This window comes from Melopsittacus undulatus, chromosome 3 (genome assembly GCF_012275295.1).
Source record: "Melopsittacus undulatus isolate bMelUnd1 chromosome 3, bMelUnd1.mat.Z, whole genome shotgun sequence".
NCBI classification, from domain to species: Eukaryota; Metazoa; Chordata; class Aves; order Psittaciformes; family Psittaculidae; genus Melopsittacus; species Melopsittacus undulatus.
In genome coordinates this window covers 61,091,001-61,108,657 of record NC_047529.1, presented here as the reverse complement: position 1 = coordinate 61,108,657, position 17,657 = coordinate 61,091,001, and the positions used below count along the sequence as shown (strand labels likewise).

Here is a 17,657-nt window from a genome sequence, read left to right as displayed (position 1 = left end):
AGTAGTGTTTCTTAATGGTATTTCTTTTCACTTCTTCTTAGCAATTTGTCTAGTATGGGACTTTTAGTAAATTAAATATTTGAACTTACGTTAAGCTGTCAGACTTACTCATTGCTTTGCTGTTTATGACTTCACATTTAACACTTAAGTAGTTCAGTCTTTACAAATCGTGTTGTGACCAAATTCACATTTGGTCTTTGTGATCTTCTTAATTCCACATATACTTTCCAATTTATGAGAGGTATTCTTTCCTGACTTGTAAAAAGTTAGGGACTTCAAAGTATAAATGTTCACCTTTTTAACAAAGGATTCTAATAAACAGTTGATAAATGCAATTGTTACAGTTCTTAAGAAGTAAAGATTTCTTTGGCTGTGAAAGACATCATGGATGTTAACAGGTCCTCTGTGTTCTTCTAGGTGAATCTAATGAATTACACTTTTGAAAATGTGGGCTTTCATGTTCTTCATCAACGTTTTCCTTTATTTACTTTCCGAGTTCTGTCTGATTGGTTTGATAATAAGGCAGATGTCTACAGGTAATGACCTACCAATCCATTTTGTTTGTTATTTCTAAGGCCAAATTCTTAACATTGGATAGGTACAATCTAAAGTCAGCACAGGAAGGAATAATCAATTTAGCTCAGGTACTAGAACAGTCTATATGTAGCAACATGAGCTTATTTGCTCTGCTGTTCTGCTGTGTAGCTATACCCTCAGTATTTCATCACTGTATTTTTCCATTTAAAGTACACAAAACCAAAACATTTCAATTGTAGTTTCAATGTATCTGAACAGAGGTACTATTTTGAAGTTCTATAAGGCCTTTATTTTGTATATACTGTTAATCAGAAGGACTTTCTATGACATGTATCTCACTGGGCTTCACTCTCCTTGAAGTCTTCATTTGGTATTGTGTGATATGAACAATTCATAAAACTTGAGTACTGATCTGAATGTCATTTGTGACATACATTTAATTTCTCTAAAAGTTAAGTACTTTTTAACTAGGTGGAAACTTGGTTCATCCCTGAAATTATAAATGTATGTTTAGCTAAGATAGTTATTATTAATACAGAAGAATGTTTCCACAAAAGTCCACTCAGTTAAAAAAAACTCATGTAAACAGATGGAGAGAAATGCACATTTATTTCTTTATATTTATTTCAGTAATCCTTTAGAGTACTAAGGAAGACAGGATATAGCATGTCATTGAGATATGCTTTAACAGTAGTTTGCTGTAACTCATTCTGTGTCTATCTTTAGATAAGTGTAAGCGTATGCTTAATGTGTGCCACATTTTTGGGAGAGCCTTATGAAAATGTCCCAGGGGAAATTCTGTTTGCTGGTTTGTAGCAAGTTATCATAAAAACGTGTTTTTCTTATTAGAAAGAGCAGCACTTTCCTGATGGTTTATAACCAGGCATTCATTTTCACAGGTGGAAAATGGTCGATCATTATGTCAGCCGGGTCCGTGGGAATCTCCAGTTGTTAAATAAACTGGATTTGATTGACAGAACAAGTGAAATGGCGAGACTTTTTGGCATTCAGTTCTTGCACGTCTTAACAAGAGGCTCCCAGGTATGATTTAGTTTTCCGTATACTTCACAAACACAAAATAGTCTTCACAAAATGTTTTAGTTTCTTTGGCATCTTTTCAGTCAGTATACGTATATTCATAAGGTCACAGAAGGCTGTTTTGCATAATGTGAGATTGAAACATAAAGAAAGGCAATTCAAAACCAGTAATAATGGATTGAATAGTTTTGTCTCAGAGATTAGAAATAAAATAGAATGCCCCAAATGTAATTGTGCCAGTGGATCTCTGCTGCTGACTTGGGGAGTGCTACGTTTTCTCTTTGAGCTGGTATTTTTCACACTTGGATGAGTCTGCAAATGAATGCTTTTTAAAACGTTAAGAAATATAATTGAGCATGTTTTAGAAAGATGAGATTATTTTCTTCCAGGGCAGACAAAACTGCATTTAATATGTTCTAAGTGACATTTCCTGTGAAGCAGACTTCTGGGTGAGATTTGATGGTAAGAGAAGAAGGGCTCTGGCTTTATTAAGTACACATGTCATGCAAGATGTGTGTGGTCCTGTTATTTTGATAACTAGCATCAGAGGGAAAGGGAGCAGGACAGAGTGAAGTTCACACAGCTCTTTCTCTGAGATCCGCAGCAGTCTTCAGTAACACCAAAGCTTTCCTTGCCCAGGTTCTGAATGACTAGACTAACTAGACTGGTTTTCATGGCTTCACATGAGCCCTGCAAGAGACACGAGTACTCTCACTCAGGTGTGTCTGTTCTGTTGTTGTCTTCTTTCATACCATAGTTCTTCTTTCCTACCATCTGCTTTCTATTTGAACACACAGGTAGCTGAGTTGACCAGGACTGATTATTTTGTCAACTTCTGAGGACAAAAAGAAAACTTAAAAACTAATGTCCTAACAGGATCAGCATTATCTCAAGCCAGGCAGAAATGGGAGTGTCTGAAGCTGCAGCTCCTTAACAATTCAACCCAAATTAAAGAATTTTTCCACCTTTTTTCCTCTGACTGCAGCAGCCTCTGTCATCTCTTGACCCAGTGCAGGTTTTTGTTGGTCTTGCTGCTACCAGCCCTATATTCAGCAGCAGAACCATGGTGGCATGCACTGGAGAGTTGCCAGTTTAGCTCCATGATCTGGTTTCCCTTGTTACCAGAACAGTAGTGCTCTTGGAGCAAAGGAAGAGAAATGCACAGTTAGGGCCAGTGATGGTAGGACTGGCTTGCTGCCAGTGTAGATATGCTTAAACTGTCATCATTGCAGCCCACAAAGACTGTTCTGCCTGTCATTTTCTCAAATGGCTGTGAGTGGGAGTGAGCAGCAGAAACATGCTGCATTTTCTGTCCTGACTGTTCTTTTTTTCTTTCCTTCTGTGCATGTATGTTTTGTTTCCGTTGAAACTTTATAAATCACAGAGATGACAGTGGCAACAATTCCCTGTCACCTCAAATAATTGTTTTTTTTTTTCACTCAGAAGAATCATCATTGCATTTTATGAAATACTCCTTTTCTACTTAGCTGAAAAAGATGTTACAGTGGAATAGTCCTAAGAACAGATTTCAGATATTTGATGTTATTTTCCATATTTTTTGGTTTTGTAAGACCTTTTTTAGGGGTGGGGTTTTTAATTTTATTTTATTAAGCTATCTTGAATATACTCCATAGTAGACTAAACAAGTGAATGGAGATGGTCATAGGCATACAGATTATTAGTTGACTGAAGAACTTGCTGAAAACTAGGGGAAAAAGCCCAAAACCACCCAAACTAGCTCTTGTCAGATCTGGTCCCTGACCATCTCATCACGTATCTGAGTTGATCCCTGGACACGAATCAGTGTGCAATTAGTGCAAGGCAGCAGCAGCATATGCTGCTGCAAAACTACACTTTCAAACCCCAACCAGTTTGTAAGGGGTCAGAATCTTGTTAAAGCTGTTGGTTCTGTAGGTTCATTTAAAACATCAAAGTTAAAGAAATTATACCTTAACCTATTCAGTGCAATGGTTGAATACGTACTGTGTCAGGCAGAGGGCTTTTGAATAGTAACTTAATTGTTTATAAAGCACAGGATTTTAGGATTACATAGGATATTTTGGGGTTTTTTTCAGTCCTTTGCAACCCTTGTATGTAATTTTCAGGTATTTTGGTTTTTATTGTCAGTGAGCAGAGTGAATACCTTGGTTGTTAGTGCTTTTAAAGCGTTACTAACACACTGAATAATACATAAATAGGGCTGTGTTTTTCTCATGTTGCTACCTCCACATGTGACATTTTGTGATGTCTTGAACAAGGTGAAAGTTCGGAAACTCGTTGTTGCTTTACGCTTCCTGTACTACGTGTGGCATCATCAGAGAGAAAGCACAGTACCCAGCACAGTGCAACACAGCACGCTTTTGAAATAGGCTGACTTAGATTCTTCCATTGGTTCTCGTGCTAACAAGTACATTCTAGTTACTTCTCAAGGTCAAAAGGTTGGAGGCACAATTATCAACTTACACAGCTCACATGTCATTTCTCTGTTCTCCCAAATGCTGGAATGAAATTGCTGAGGAGAGTCCTATGGAAAATGGTTGTCAACTGTATATTTGTTTTCTTTAGTGTTGTGCAGGTCTAAAGAACTACACTTTAGCAAACGTTCATTCACTGACTGTAGCATGGCCTTCAGTATATTGTTGCAACATGTTGAATGTTTATTTTTTCCATTGATAAAAATCAGAAGTATTTGATTGTTAATGATTAGGGCTAAATGTTAAAAGAACAGATGGGAAAGTTCTACTGTATGTGATAGAAAATAGCCATACTCTTGCTTTTAATGTATATTTTGGGAAGCTAGCTGTGCTTTAAATTTGGGAAATGTAAGTGCATATTTGCAGTTTTAATACACTCATGTTTATTCTGTTTTTTAAATTTTAATGATTATATCCATACTGTTTTGCAGTATCGTGTGGAGTCTATGATGCTGCGTATTGCGAAGCCAATGAATTATATTCCTGTGACACCCAGTGTCCAGCAGCGAGCTCAAATGAAAGCCCTGCAATGTGTTCCCTTAATAATGGAGCCAGAATCCCGCTTCTACAGCAATGCTGTTCTTGTATTAGATTTTCAGTCGTTATATCCTTCCATTGTGATAGCATACAACTATTGCTTTTCAACCTGCCTGGGACATGTTGAAAACTTAGGAAAGTAAGTTGTTATTCTTTTCTCACAAACTTTGGTTCCATAGAGACTTTATCACCTTTTCTAAGGTACTGGGAACCCTTGGTTGTCATTGGAAACAGTGGGCATGTATCAACAGCACTGTTTTCTGTTACACAATAGAGATGATAAAGATCCTCTGTGTAGATGTGTGCTTTTGTGTGTACACACTCAGACATACACATATACACATCAATATGTATTTTTAACTAAATACAGAATTAGACTCAGTTCTGTTAAAAAAATACTTGTGTATGTGTGTATACCTGCTCCTTTATTGTGGTGATACTGGTTTTTGATACTGGTTTTAACATTGGTAAACATGCAGGGTTTCCATAGGGGATTATGGTATGAGTGCATGCCTCCACTAGTACAGCATTTGGGAATAATGCATTAATGCAGAACAGAATTGGTAAATTACATGTGTGGAATTGAGCCATTTATTACTGCTTCGTTCCTAGAGCCTTTTGCATGTAGCTAAGAAATTTTAAATGATAGCATGTTTGTTTATACCTAATATTATAATTGTGATTCTGTCCTTGCTCACATTTTCAGCATTTTAGTGTGAGTTGATGCATTTGCTTGATCAGGCTTTAAATGAATGAATTGTATTCATATTTAGTTTTTCTCTTTATTAGATATGATGCATTCAAATTTGGCTGTACATCTCTCAGAGTACCTCCTGACTTACTTTACCAGATGAGGCATGATATCACAGTGTCACCCAGTGGAGTAGCTTTTGTCAAGGTAATTATATTACTGCACCGTGACAGACATTTTCACTTCCTTTTGGCTGACTAGCTGAAGATCGAAATGATACTGTAGTTTATATTTTGCTGCATTAAGAGCAGACAGAAGGGGGGAGGTTCAGCCTCCCATTTGCCAGTGTTTTTTGATATTTGTCAGAGTGCCGAGTTTCTGGCAGTACAGGAAATAAAATGTCATCTTTGTGCTTTCATTTATACTGAAGGCTTATTTCATCTATAATTAAACTGTACTTTACTTGTGCAGTTTGGGGATCAAACAGTAATTATGTGTGTGTAACACTTCATTCTTCTCCTGCTGTATAGCAGAATACTTTCCTAGGAAAAGACTCATGGCTCGGGAGATGAAACTCCCTTGACTGGCTTCTATTGTTCACATTTTATGTTATATGTACTGCTGGCTGATTTGTAATGAATTAATAAGTATGGCCTGGAGCTCTTACAAGTAAGTAGCCAGTCACCAGCATACTTATATGTAATGTAAACCAGAAACTTTCAGTAAAGAGTATTTGCAGAATCTTTAAAATGCAATATTCCTTTAGTATTTAACATCTTGAGAATCAACAGTTTGATACTGAAGTCCCATTTTAGTTAATAAGGTTATCTAAACATTGCATTAACAGGGCTGATGAAAACAGAGAACAAAAAGCTATTCATCCTGCCTTTTAAGAGCTTTGCCTGTGCTCTAGGTTGCTTGTATTATCTGTGGGAAGAGCCAAACCGTTGGTGCCTGGGGCATCTTCCTAATTCATTTGTCTTCTTAACAGTGATTGTATAACAGTTCAGAGTTTTGCTTTTACTCCTAACTGTTTAGGTTTGGCTTTTTAACATAATTTTTCCTTTGTTCCCTTTATGGCAGCCTTCAGTAAGAAAGGGTGTGCTGCCAAGAATGCTGGAAGAAATCTTGAAGACTAGGATAATGGTGAAACAGTCAATGAAGTCTTATAAGCATGACAAGGCTATAACTCGAATGCTTGAAGCTCGTCAGCTGGGCCTTAAGCTTATAGCTAATGTTACATTTGGTTATACTGCTGCTAATTTTTCTGGAAGAATGCCGTGCACCGAGGTAAGGGTTGCAGATACAAATGCAGAAAAACTCTGGACCAGACACTGTTCATAAAGTACAGTCAGATATCACAGTATTATGATTTGAAATTTATTTAAATACCTTCTTAAAAGCTGGTTTTATTTGTAGCACTGAAAATCAGCCACTTGGGATTCATTTGTGAGCCTTAAAAAAAAAACAAACCTAAAAAACAACTAATTTTTCTGCTTCCCATAAAAGAACATTTGGAGTTGGCATTTCTGTAGAACTCTTTCCAGAGGTAGATGGGATTACAGTTCTAATAGTGGAAATAAAATAAAACATTGTAGCTCTTTCACAGTTTTCATAAAAGGAGGGATGAGCAGAATCCAAAAACTAGAGAAAATGATCTGAAGCGATCTTGTCTTGCTCCTTACACTTCCAGTAAGCCTAAAGAAGTTTAAACTAAATATTCCTTTCTTTTAATTCTTTATAATTTTTGATCGCTGATGCTGTAATTCTTGCTATTTTGGGGTAACATAAGCAATCTTTTTATTTATTATATGCATTTAAACCCTTAAATAAAATATAGATTGTCTCAATATAGTCTATTTCATAAACAGATCAAGCAAATTTAGACTATGTTTACCAAGAGCTAGTATTCAGTTTAGTAGTAAATATTTCCAATTGATCTTCAACTTTGCAGGTTGGGGATAGCATTGTCCACAAAGCCAGAGAAACATTGGAGCGTGCTATAAAACTGGTGAACGATACCAAAAAATGGGGTGCTCATGTTGTGTATGGTGACACTGACAGGTAATCAGTGCTCGGTTTCTTGCAGTGCTTTAAAATCATAGTAGTTCTTCATAGATGTATTTTTCTTTTGTCTCAAATAGGGGAATTTATGATACTGAAAAGAGTGTGTGGACCCTTTTTTGGATGTTGCTTACTGCCTTGCTTGGATATACAAACTAAAATATGTTTATTTTCCTGGAGTTTCAGTTAGGACTTCTAGAAAGAAATTTGAGGCTTTCCTTTCTTTTGAAAATCAAGAAAACAGAAAAAGGGGGGGGGGAATCTTATTTTTTCAGCTGTGAATTAATGTGTCTTATTTATCAAATGAGTATTTTTGTGCTTGTTGCTGCTGCCATTTTTATTTCGGAAAACAGTATTCATAATACAGTAGACATTGCATGTTGATACTTTGAGGAAGGCACTATTTTAAGCTTCGAAAGCGGATACAATTCAGAAGCAGCCACCAGAGCATGCAAAGATATGATTAGGCTGCCTGAAAGACATTATATGAATAGCTCTCCTTTCCAGTCAGTCTTTCATCTGAATAATCACCATGCTCTGGGAGTATCCATCTCTGGGGCTAGGCTTGGATAATTTTTCAGCCATAGGAAACAAAGCTTGTCTGGCTGTCTTCCCCTAATACCTTGATTGCTGTGATAACTTGACAACTCTGATTTCAGCCAGATTTGATGAAAAACTCAAAATTTCAAAGATACTGAATTCATAATAACTTCATGAAAAAAAGGAATTAAGAAAAATGTTAATTTTTTTATGTTTTTAATGTTAATGTTGGAAAAGGGAAGTAAAATTCTCTTGCTGCCCATAGTGAGGGAAAAAACAATGTACCAGAGCTCTTTACAGTTCTCCCCTGGGAACTCAGGTTTTGCAGAGCCCAGGAGCAGTCACATTCCCTTCCTCAGCAGAGAGACACAGTGTTTGTTGTGTCTTTGTCCCTTCTAATCTCATTCAGAATGCTGAAGTTTCTCATGGTTTTGGCTTTTCTATGTAGGAAGGGAACAGAAGTGATAACAACATCCCTGCCTTGCCACCAGGAAACTATAGCTTATAAGTTTTGAGAGCTCTATGAAATTGATTTGTGCTTATTTCCTGTGTTTGATTTCTTGTAGCATGTTTGTACTCTTGAAAGGAGCCACAAAGGAGCAGTCTTTTAAGATTGGTCAGGAGATTGCTGAAGCTGTAACGGCAACAAACCCCAAACCTGTTAAACTGAAGTTTGAAAAGGTAAAAGGAAAATATTCTGTATCAAGTGGGTTGGGTGAAAACATTGTTATCTTAAAAAGTCAAGAGAGAAGATTTTTCTGGACACTAATGTAGCACAAGGATATACAGTAGTCATGTGCTGTACTGTTTCTGCAGGTACATTGCAAGCTCCTTGTCAGAATGCTGCAGCCATGAGCAACAATAAATACTCTTGCGTTTACATCACGATCCCTGGTGGCCTGTTGCACGTGGCAGCACCAGGCAGTCTGAAATTCATTTCTCATCAATATTTAGAAATCTCAGAATCACAGAATGGAAGAGACCTTAAAGCTTATCCAGTTCCAACCCCTCTGCCACGGGCAGGGACACCTTCCACTAGACCAGGTTGCTCAAAGCCCCGTGCAACATGAACAATTCCAGGCATGGGGCACCCACAGCTTCTCTGGGGAACCTGTGCCAGTGCCTCACCACCCTTACAGTGAAGATTTTCTTCCTAATATCTAATCTAAATCAACCCTGTCAGTTTAAAGCCATTCTCCCTTGTCCTATACCTCCATGCCATTAGAAAAGGTCCCTCTCCAGATTTCTCGTAGGCCCATTTTAGGTACCGGAAGGCTGCTATCAGGTCTCCCCAGAGCCTTCTCAGGTTGAGAAAGTTGCAGTTGTTCAGCTTGGTCTTCATAGGTACTCCAGCCCTCTAATAATTTTCATGGCACTTCTTTGGACTCGCCTCAACAGGTCCATGTCCTTCTTGTCTTTGATGCAGCCCAGGATATGGTTGGCTCTGTGGTCTGCAAGTGCATAACGTCTCCCTCAGTTTTGTATTACATACAATCAAAGCAATGTATGCAATTTGGTAGAGGAAATGTACATCATCCCTTGAAGTGATTCCAGTGCATTAATTACAAGCCTGATATTTAGTCTTCAGCCAGACTTAGCACACTTCAGGATATGTCCATGTGAAACATAGGCAGATAAAATGAAAATTAATAAAAACCCATTCAGTAAGCTTTCAGAAGTATTAATGACAATAAGCATTTTATAGAAGAGCATGGCTATGTGATACTAATTTTGCTGGAAATTTACCATGGAAAGTCATTAGCAATCAGTTCAGGTGCTCTAGGTACTTACATGTACATACCCAACTCAACAGGTTCAGTCAGAATTTGTAAGCAAATTACCATTTTCCACTGAAAATACAGCAGAAAAATATTAGCAAGAAAGTCAGGATACATGTGGAAGGCACAGCAGCATTTCCTCAGTGACCAATATACATGGACCCTTCCAATGTGAGGTGATCTGTGCCATTAAGCTGAAGGAGTAATTGGCCAGAAAAAAAACATTAGGTACAAAGATATACTTGAGAAGATGGCCAAGTGCTTCACCTCAAGTGCTCTTATTCACCTGTGGGTCAAAGTACTGAGTTCTGTCCTAGTGTGGTTTCCTAGCACAGGAAAAAGAAAATGCCTTGAAGCTGGAGCACTGTTCAAGAAGTGGAGCACCTGTGTGCAGGACCTTCTTCAGCTTGAGGCAATCTAAACTGTCTGCTCCCTCTTCCAGGAGAGTCAGGAAGATGTGGTGTTACACTGTGTGTAAGCCTGGGAATATTGTTCTCTGTTGTCTCTTTTAAAACTGGTCAAGGAATACTGACGCAATCAAGAATGAAATAAAAGGTTGGATAAAACAAAATAGATCATGACCCTAAAAATTAATTCATGAGGAAACCATTCTGCAAGCATAAGCATTTAATAAACATGCTTTCCTCAGATCAGGATACTGAGTGATTCTAGGTTCATAACCTCATAATTAGATGAAGTTTGAAAATAGAAAGTTCAAAGCCACTGCTGTAGCTGGGGAAGTTTTCTTCTCCAGTGTTTAAAATGAAATTACTTTTAAGAAAGAGAGATAATATGGTTACATTAAAAATGCTGACAGGTGCAATCCAGGAAAGTTAAGGGTACTCAAAACAAGTTACACTGTGTGTTGCTTTTCATCTGAGCTTCATATTGCTTACCCTTTGCAGCTAGAGGAAGTGACTGAAGAATGGGACACCACTGAATCCCAACTTGTCTGTCCCTTTAGCGATCTCTTGATCTAGAGCAACCTTATACTCCCAACACATGCTGGATTGGGCTATCTTTTGTTTTAACATTCCAGGTCTACTTGCCATGTGTCCTGCAAACCAAAAAGAGGTACGTGGGTTACATGTATGAAACACTGGACCAGAAGGATCCAGTATTTGACGCAAAAGGCATAGAGACAGTCCGAAGGGACTCCTGTCCTGCTGTTTCCAAGGTAAAATACTCACGCATCTCTTCCTGAAAGAAATTAGAGGATTCTGTTATTTGTGTGTTCATCCTTTCTCAGAGTTCCTAGTCCTTGTGAGCTGTCTGGGACTTCATCTGCTTTTCTGGTATGAGCCATTTGAAAGACAAATTGAAGATGTTGCACAGCATTACAAGGAATTGCACATTCCATCTTTGCTGTCTTTCAGCCCCTAAAATCCCCATAAAAAGCCCTCAGCCCCATGTAAGTTCTCTAGGAGACCATTCTTGATCAAGGTCACTTTAACTGGAAGTAAGTATTACTCTGAGATGAGTGGGGCACACTGATGTGTCTGCCAAGCAGCTCACTTACATAAATCTAGTTTAGCTAAGAACTGATTTAAAATAAACTTCCTTACGTGTTTATTTGAAGCTGTGTATTAGGGGCTTAAAAAGCAAAGGCTCTTGTTCCAAATCAAGTCAAAACAAATTTATGCCAGTAGAAATGGTAACCACTTAGGAGGATTTATTTCAGGTTTTCTTTTTAATCCCAGTTCTTTTGTTTGCTTATGTGGTCAGAAAGTCATGGTAGAATATTTTAGATGATGGGAAAAAAAAACCATCTCTCATACTCTGTACAGGAAAGCCTCTGTAACTGTTGAACAGTCTTAGTGTCAGAGTATGGATAATGTCATGAAAGATGTGTCAAACTGAGGAAAAAGTTGTCCAGTAATGTTTATGAATGTTTTTTCATGGAAGGGAATGCAACCTGTTGTCATCTTAACATTCTAGTTCACAACTTTTTCTAAGCAGTGCGTCAGTGTCTTCATATAATTTACTGATGTTTTGGAATTCGTTATCTTTTAGTTAAGCATATGAGTTTTTCTCACTTTTCTCCTTTGGTTTTAAAGATACTTGAGTGTTCTATCAAGCTGCTATTTGAAACACGGGACATAAGTCAGATCAAACAGTACGTTCAGAATCAATGCATGAAGTTACTGGAAGGAAAAGCCAGCATACAAGACTTCATCTTTGCAAAAGAGTACAGAGGGAGCTCAGCTTACAGACCTGGATCCTGTGTACCAGCCCTGGAAATCACCAGGTAAGGAGATTAAGTGCTAATCGTAGGTATTTTTTTTTTTTATCTTGACCTTTGTACTGCCAAGTTACCGGTAGCAGTGGGCTGTCTCCTTCAGATACTGTTGCAGCAGTTGGCTGTGACTTTCTTCTGCATGTGAAGAGAGATCAGGCATCAGATAGTGCTAGAGAGCCGTTTTGTAGCCCCTGAAAGAGCCATGCACATTAAAGAGTAAAGCCTCTTGTCAAGATTCTGCAGCAGTGTGTTCACTGCTGGTACTTAAGCTTTGGGTTTTGTCCGAGGGCTTGACTCTCCAAGGTTGCCCATCACTCAGAGGTATCAGATGTGTTAGAAACTGTAACAGTGACATCTCTCAGTGCTGCTAGATACATCACAAGGCTTTAAAAAGTACCTTACTAAAAGTTAGTATTTCATACTGTTGGTACTGTTTATCAGTAATTGATAAGATGAGCTGGCACATTTTGCACCTTGCTTAATGTAAAAGGTCTTTAAATTAAGCTATGCGTTTTGAATAAAATAAAATTCAAGTCCTGCGCTGATACCTACTTCAAAATGAATTGTTCTTTGCTTTCTGCGTACTTGAGCTCTTTTTAGTACCCTGGCTGCTCTTCATTAAAATATTTCTTTAAGGAAGAGGTAGCTGGAAAGCAACCTGCATGCAAACCCAAGTGACCTGAAACAGAAGACATCTTTAGGGCTCATGTTTCAAGTTTTAAAATCTCGGTCTGTTCATGGGTCTGTATCCTGTGCTTCATAAAAGACACTAACTTCAGTCTCCTGAAGAGGTACTGATATAATCAGATGGGGAAGTTTACAAGCAAAGGAAGTAACTAAGAATTTGTCCCTGGATGCATTCTAATGGCTATTTTTAAACAGGAGAATGCTCGCTTATGACCGTCGCTCTGAACCACGAGTTGGGGAGCGAGTGCCCTATGTCATTGTGTGCGGCATGCCCGGCCTGCCCCTGATCCAGCTGGTGAGGCGGCCCATTGAAGTCCTGCAGGATCCCAACCTGAGGCTGAACGCTACCTACTATATCACCAAACAAATTCTGCCACCGCTGGCAAGGATCTTCTCACTTATTGGCATAGACGTCTTCAGCTGGTACCATGAGCTGCCACGGGTAAGTGTTCGGAAACAGATTACAAACGCAGCACATCTATAGTGTGTTTGGTTTCATTGTGACTTTTAATGTAATGAGCTTTATATGAGGCAACAACAAAAGTTACTTTACAGGGCAGTGTTTGATGCCCAGACATGCAGACCTGGTTCTTAGATCCCACTTAGTAAATCAGTTTTTTTAGCCAGCCCAGAGTTAACCACAGTGTCAGAACCTACTTTCTATCCCTTCCATAGTTTAAGAGTATTTTGCCATAACCATGTATATTTTTAGCAGTGCTAGCATATGCATCTGTTTGGCTGTACCATGTTTTAAAGCTCACTACAGTAGATGTTGATGCTCCTGTTTTTCCAAGATGTTCTGAAGATCTTTCTTTTTTATAGAAAAGGTGGTAATGCCCCAGCAGCAGGAGCACTTTAGAAAACTATTATCACCAGAAATTCTAAACTAATTATTTCCAAAAGTGAGTTTCCTAAAAGTTAAAGAAATCACTGAGATGCAGAGAGAGATGTATTAGCTGGATTTTAGTCTGTGATTCCCCTGACAAAAAGGGGTGGTGAAAGACTGTATCTGTGTAGTTTGGTGACTCTGCTTAGTGTAGACTTCAGCAGCATAGAAGTACATCATGTTCTCCACTGCAGGAGTTTAATGTAGCCTTGGTGGAGTTCAGTTCTGCTTCTCTACCTTTCCAGTGGCACTGCAACATTCCCCTTAAGTATCTCCAACAAGCTGCTCTAAAATAGCAAAAAGAGCCCTGATTTTCTGCAAGGCCAGAGAGCACCGAGCAGAGGTTGTGTTTGAAGCAGTGAGTGTGGGATAGCACAAAGCATAAGTCATGCAGCACTAGGAGTGAGTGGAGAGAACAAACTTCCTTGGATGAGAGGGCAGCAGTGGAGCTTTGCCTGGAAAAATCAGATCATGGCCTCTGTGGCAGCTCCGTGACCAGGACTGCACCAGCACAGAAGCTCAATGGAGGCAGTGTCCAGAAGGCAGCCACTGAGGCTGCAGCCAGGAACACCTTTGGATGTGAAGTAGATCAGCACCTACAAAGGAACTCTGCAAGAGGCAGAGTTTGAGACGAGATCTGGAAGTTAGCATGTGACTGAGGATTCCCTTGGTTACTCTGTCTCTTCTGGTGAGATTCGCTGTGAAGTAGGTGTGGATGGGCTCTACCCCATGTATCACTTCAGGGCAATGCTGCGCTCTTCAGTGATGTGATCCGTGTTAATAATTTGTGTCTGAAGCCATTGCCTGCAGGCTGTGTTGCACTTCATACTCCTTTCAGAAAGATGAGGCTGTGTAACACAGGAATAAGGTGAGCTGTTCTCTTTGAAGTTCATTACCTCTTAATTTTATTTTTCTAAGATTCAGAAAGCTGCCACAGCTGCCCACAGCGAGCTGGAAGGACGCAAAGGCACAATCTCCCAGTATTTCACGACCTTACACTGTCCTGTCTGCGATGAACTGACCCAGTATGGGATCTGTAATAAATGCAGAAGTCAGCCACAGCATGTGGCAGTGATTCTCAACCAAGAAATCCGAGAGCTGGAGCGTAAGCAGGAACAGCTGGTCAAGGTACGATTAAAGCACTGTCAGATGTCTGTCAGCCAAAGACAGGCTGAAATTTCAAAGCAGCCTGTTACTTAATGCCCCCAGCTGAAATGGGAAGCACAGTCTGGGTGCTAAACGTGTTGCAGCTTGTTTGCTTTTTGCCATTGCTGTTGAAGGCAACGTAGCAGCTCTTCCTCTCCTTAGCTTTGCGTAAAACTGAAGGCAAAAGGGGGTGAGAGCAGAAAAAAAAGACGTTTTTCTTTATCTTACATAGTTTAGAATCATAGAGTAGTCTGTAGGTGCCTTTTTTATAATGACAGTCATGGAGAGTTTTGAAAGTATGAGAGTCACCTTTTGTGCATTAAAATAACTGATGATCTAGTAACAAAAACGTCCCAAGAAATGCATTTATTTATGTGTTTAATATGGATGTGTTTTAGCTTGGGGGTTTCTTGTTCTTTCCTCCTGTAGGAATTTTCCAAGCTGTTATGCTCCCCCCCCCGAGCTAGAAGTCAATGCAGAGAGTGGCTCACTGCGTTCACCTGTATATTCTAGCAGAGCACAGTGCCTCCCCTTGCAGAAAGGTGTCTGTCCTCACCTCATTTTCGTACTGTTGTAGCTTATCATTAATATTTCTGTTACAATGTATTTCTAGCAGTAGCATGTGAATTGTGTTCAAGACTTGTCTGAATTGCAGGGATATGAATGTTCCTATAGTGTAGGCATTGATTTGATAGGTTCCCATGGGGTTCCATTGCTAGAAAACCATTACCGTTCACTATTCATAAATACTGCATTAGTGGGTGTGTTATTTTGTAACATTTGCTGTGACCTGCATTGTAAATGGCAATAGAGGAAGGTGATGCCTGTTCTGCAGTTTTCTGTGGTACTCTGAACCTTTTACATTGCTTTTGTTCTGGAATAAATCAGATCTGGGCAGATGAGGCCAGCCCCATGGAAGGGTCAGTGGTCTCATCAGAACAGTCTTTTGTCTCTGCAACACTCAACAGGTTGGCAAGGCCTGGATCAATGTTGTAGTCAGCATCTCATGACTCAGCCTCTCTAAGAGTCGTCTGTCTCATTTTAAGATGAAGATGTATATATCCTTCACAGTTTACATTCTTGGCCCTACTACATCATAGACATGCCGGAGCCAGCAGAAAACTGATACAACACTGAATGCTACATTAGTTTAAAACACACTTAAAAACTATGTGCCACAGATAAAGGCCAGAGACTTTTCCCCTCTATACAAACTGAAATTAGAAAGTGTCTCAAGTACCATTTTAGGTGGTCCCTTGCGTTCAAACCAGCTTACAACAGAATGAGGGTTGGCTTGTTTCTGAGCTGCTTCTTGTGCTTACAAACCTGGGACAAACGGTTTAAATCCTGCTCCTGAACAAATGGTTTAAATCCCATTCCTTTTGGTCACGGTTGCAGGTCAGAGATCTGGTATCCTTAGAGGTGCCGTGTGTGGGACATGGCTGAGCAGGGTGGCTCCTCTCCAACTGCTGTCAGTGTGAATTTACAGCCCACAGGGATTCAGTGGTTTTAACATGGAAAGAAGTAGAGGAACCAGTTTTAAAAGGAAAGGGCTAAGATTTTGATTTGTTGTTGAAACGGTGCAAATGGTAACGCTGTGTAACGTTTTGATATTACAAAACACAAGTGTGGCTGGAAGTAACTTGCTGAGTTTTTGGAAGAACCGTCAGAGGTGGCAGATGCTGAAAAGGAATAAAAACAAAATAGCAAAGAGGGGCCTTTAGTCTTCTGAAGGCAGCTACCTTTGGAAACCCTGTGCCTCCTGCTATTTGATTCCATCAGGTATCTCATGTTAAAAGTACTTTCAAGTAGCATTAACTACATTAAGGAGTATCCATGAAGGAGAGCAGTGGAACCTGTGTGCCCTGTGCATTTCTGTCTTGGGACTGATTAACTCCAACCTGGAAGTTGAACTTGACACAGGAGTAGTTTATCCAGTCCCTTGCCTGTGTATAAGAATAACTGCAGACTAACAGTTTTGTCTTGTTTCAGTAGAAAACTTCTACAGGACAAGTTGATCACGGATATAACACTGCCCCAGTTAATCCACTCATTTACCTTATTTTAACACATGCCACCCCATCCAAGTAGAACTCCATGAGCAGGATTGAGGCCTGAGCTGCTCAACTTTGCTGCCCAGCACAGGGCAGGTAATGCCAGCCCAGCACCAGCACGGGCAGCACAAGGAGCAGCCTGGCAGCTGCAGGAGAGGCTCCACACCTAGAGCAGAGCTGCTCTGGAGCCCTCTGTGTTTGGTAAAGGTTGGTGCTGGTGAGGCTGCCTTCTTCTGCTGCCAGTTAGTGCTCAGAACTTCACAAGTGATTTATACCTTCCTTGTTCCAAGTTTGCAATAATCTGTTTTGCTTTTTGACATACAATCTAGATATGCAAGAACTGTACAGGCTGCTTTGATCGACAGATCCAGTGTGTCTCCCTCAACTGTCCTGTACTCTTCAAGCTCTCCAGAGTCAGCAGAGAACTGTCTAAGGCACCGTATCTTCGCCAGCTGCTCGACCAGTTTTAAACAAGCTGTGTTACAGGATTCCAGGTGCTACTTTTTTTTCCCTTCAGTGTTTACCACACTAAGACTATTGTGCATGGTGCTTTTCAATTCTCATCTAGTCCAGGATTGCCATTTTAACTGTTTATTATCTGAAGAATAATGAACACTTACCCTAACTAAATTAAAAACCAACAAATGTTTGTTGACCTATGAACAGCTCACTTTTTAAGATGTACAAATTTCTTCCTTCTTTCATGTTTCTAACATACTGTTTTCTAAATGCTGATGTTGAAATAAATAGCTATGTGTAACATCTTGTAAATCCATTTCCAAGTAGAAGTCAAGTTTACTTCCTGGAGGAAGGAGTACTGAAAACCTCTTGAACCGATACAACCATTTGTGTGTGTTCTTGAACTGTCAGTATCAAGACGTGTTACTTCGATATTATCCATTCACTTTATAATTTTGTCTGCAAAAGATTTTGTAAATACACTTTTTTACTTTTCAAACAACTGAGTAAAATAATGTGCAATGACT

At 39.4% G+C, this 17,657-nt stretch overlaps 1 protein-coding gene across 1 annotated transcript in view; it reads left to right on the top strand.

The window, feature by feature from the left end:
- REV3L (REV3 like, DNA directed polymerase zeta catalytic subunit) overlaps positions 1-17,141 on the top strand; it is a 119,568-nt gene extending 102,427 nt beyond the window's left edge. Inside the window, exons 21-32 of the mRNA XM_034060307.1 lie at positions 418-536; positions 1,437-1,578; positions 4,481-4,725; positions 5,376-5,484; positions 6,361-6,567; positions 7,232-7,341; positions 8,448-8,562; positions 10,699-10,836; positions 11,717-11,907; positions 12,781-13,027; positions 14,390-14,599; positions 17,001-17,141. Coding sequence (XP_033916198.1) covers positions 418-536; positions 1,437-1,578; positions 4,481-4,725; positions 5,376-5,484; positions 6,361-6,567; positions 7,232-7,341; positions 8,448-8,562; positions 10,699-10,836; positions 11,717-11,907; positions 12,781-13,027; positions 14,390-14,599; positions 17,001-17,141 — 1,974 coding nt within the window. The remainder of the gene's footprint in view (positions 1-417; positions 537-1,436; positions 1,579-4,480; positions 4,726-5,375; positions 5,485-6,360; positions 6,568-7,231; positions 7,342-8,447; positions 8,563-10,698; positions 10,837-11,716; positions 11,908-12,780; positions 13,028-14,389; positions 14,600-17,000) is intronic.
- The last annotated feature ends 516 nt before the right edge of the window (positions 17,142-17,657 follow it).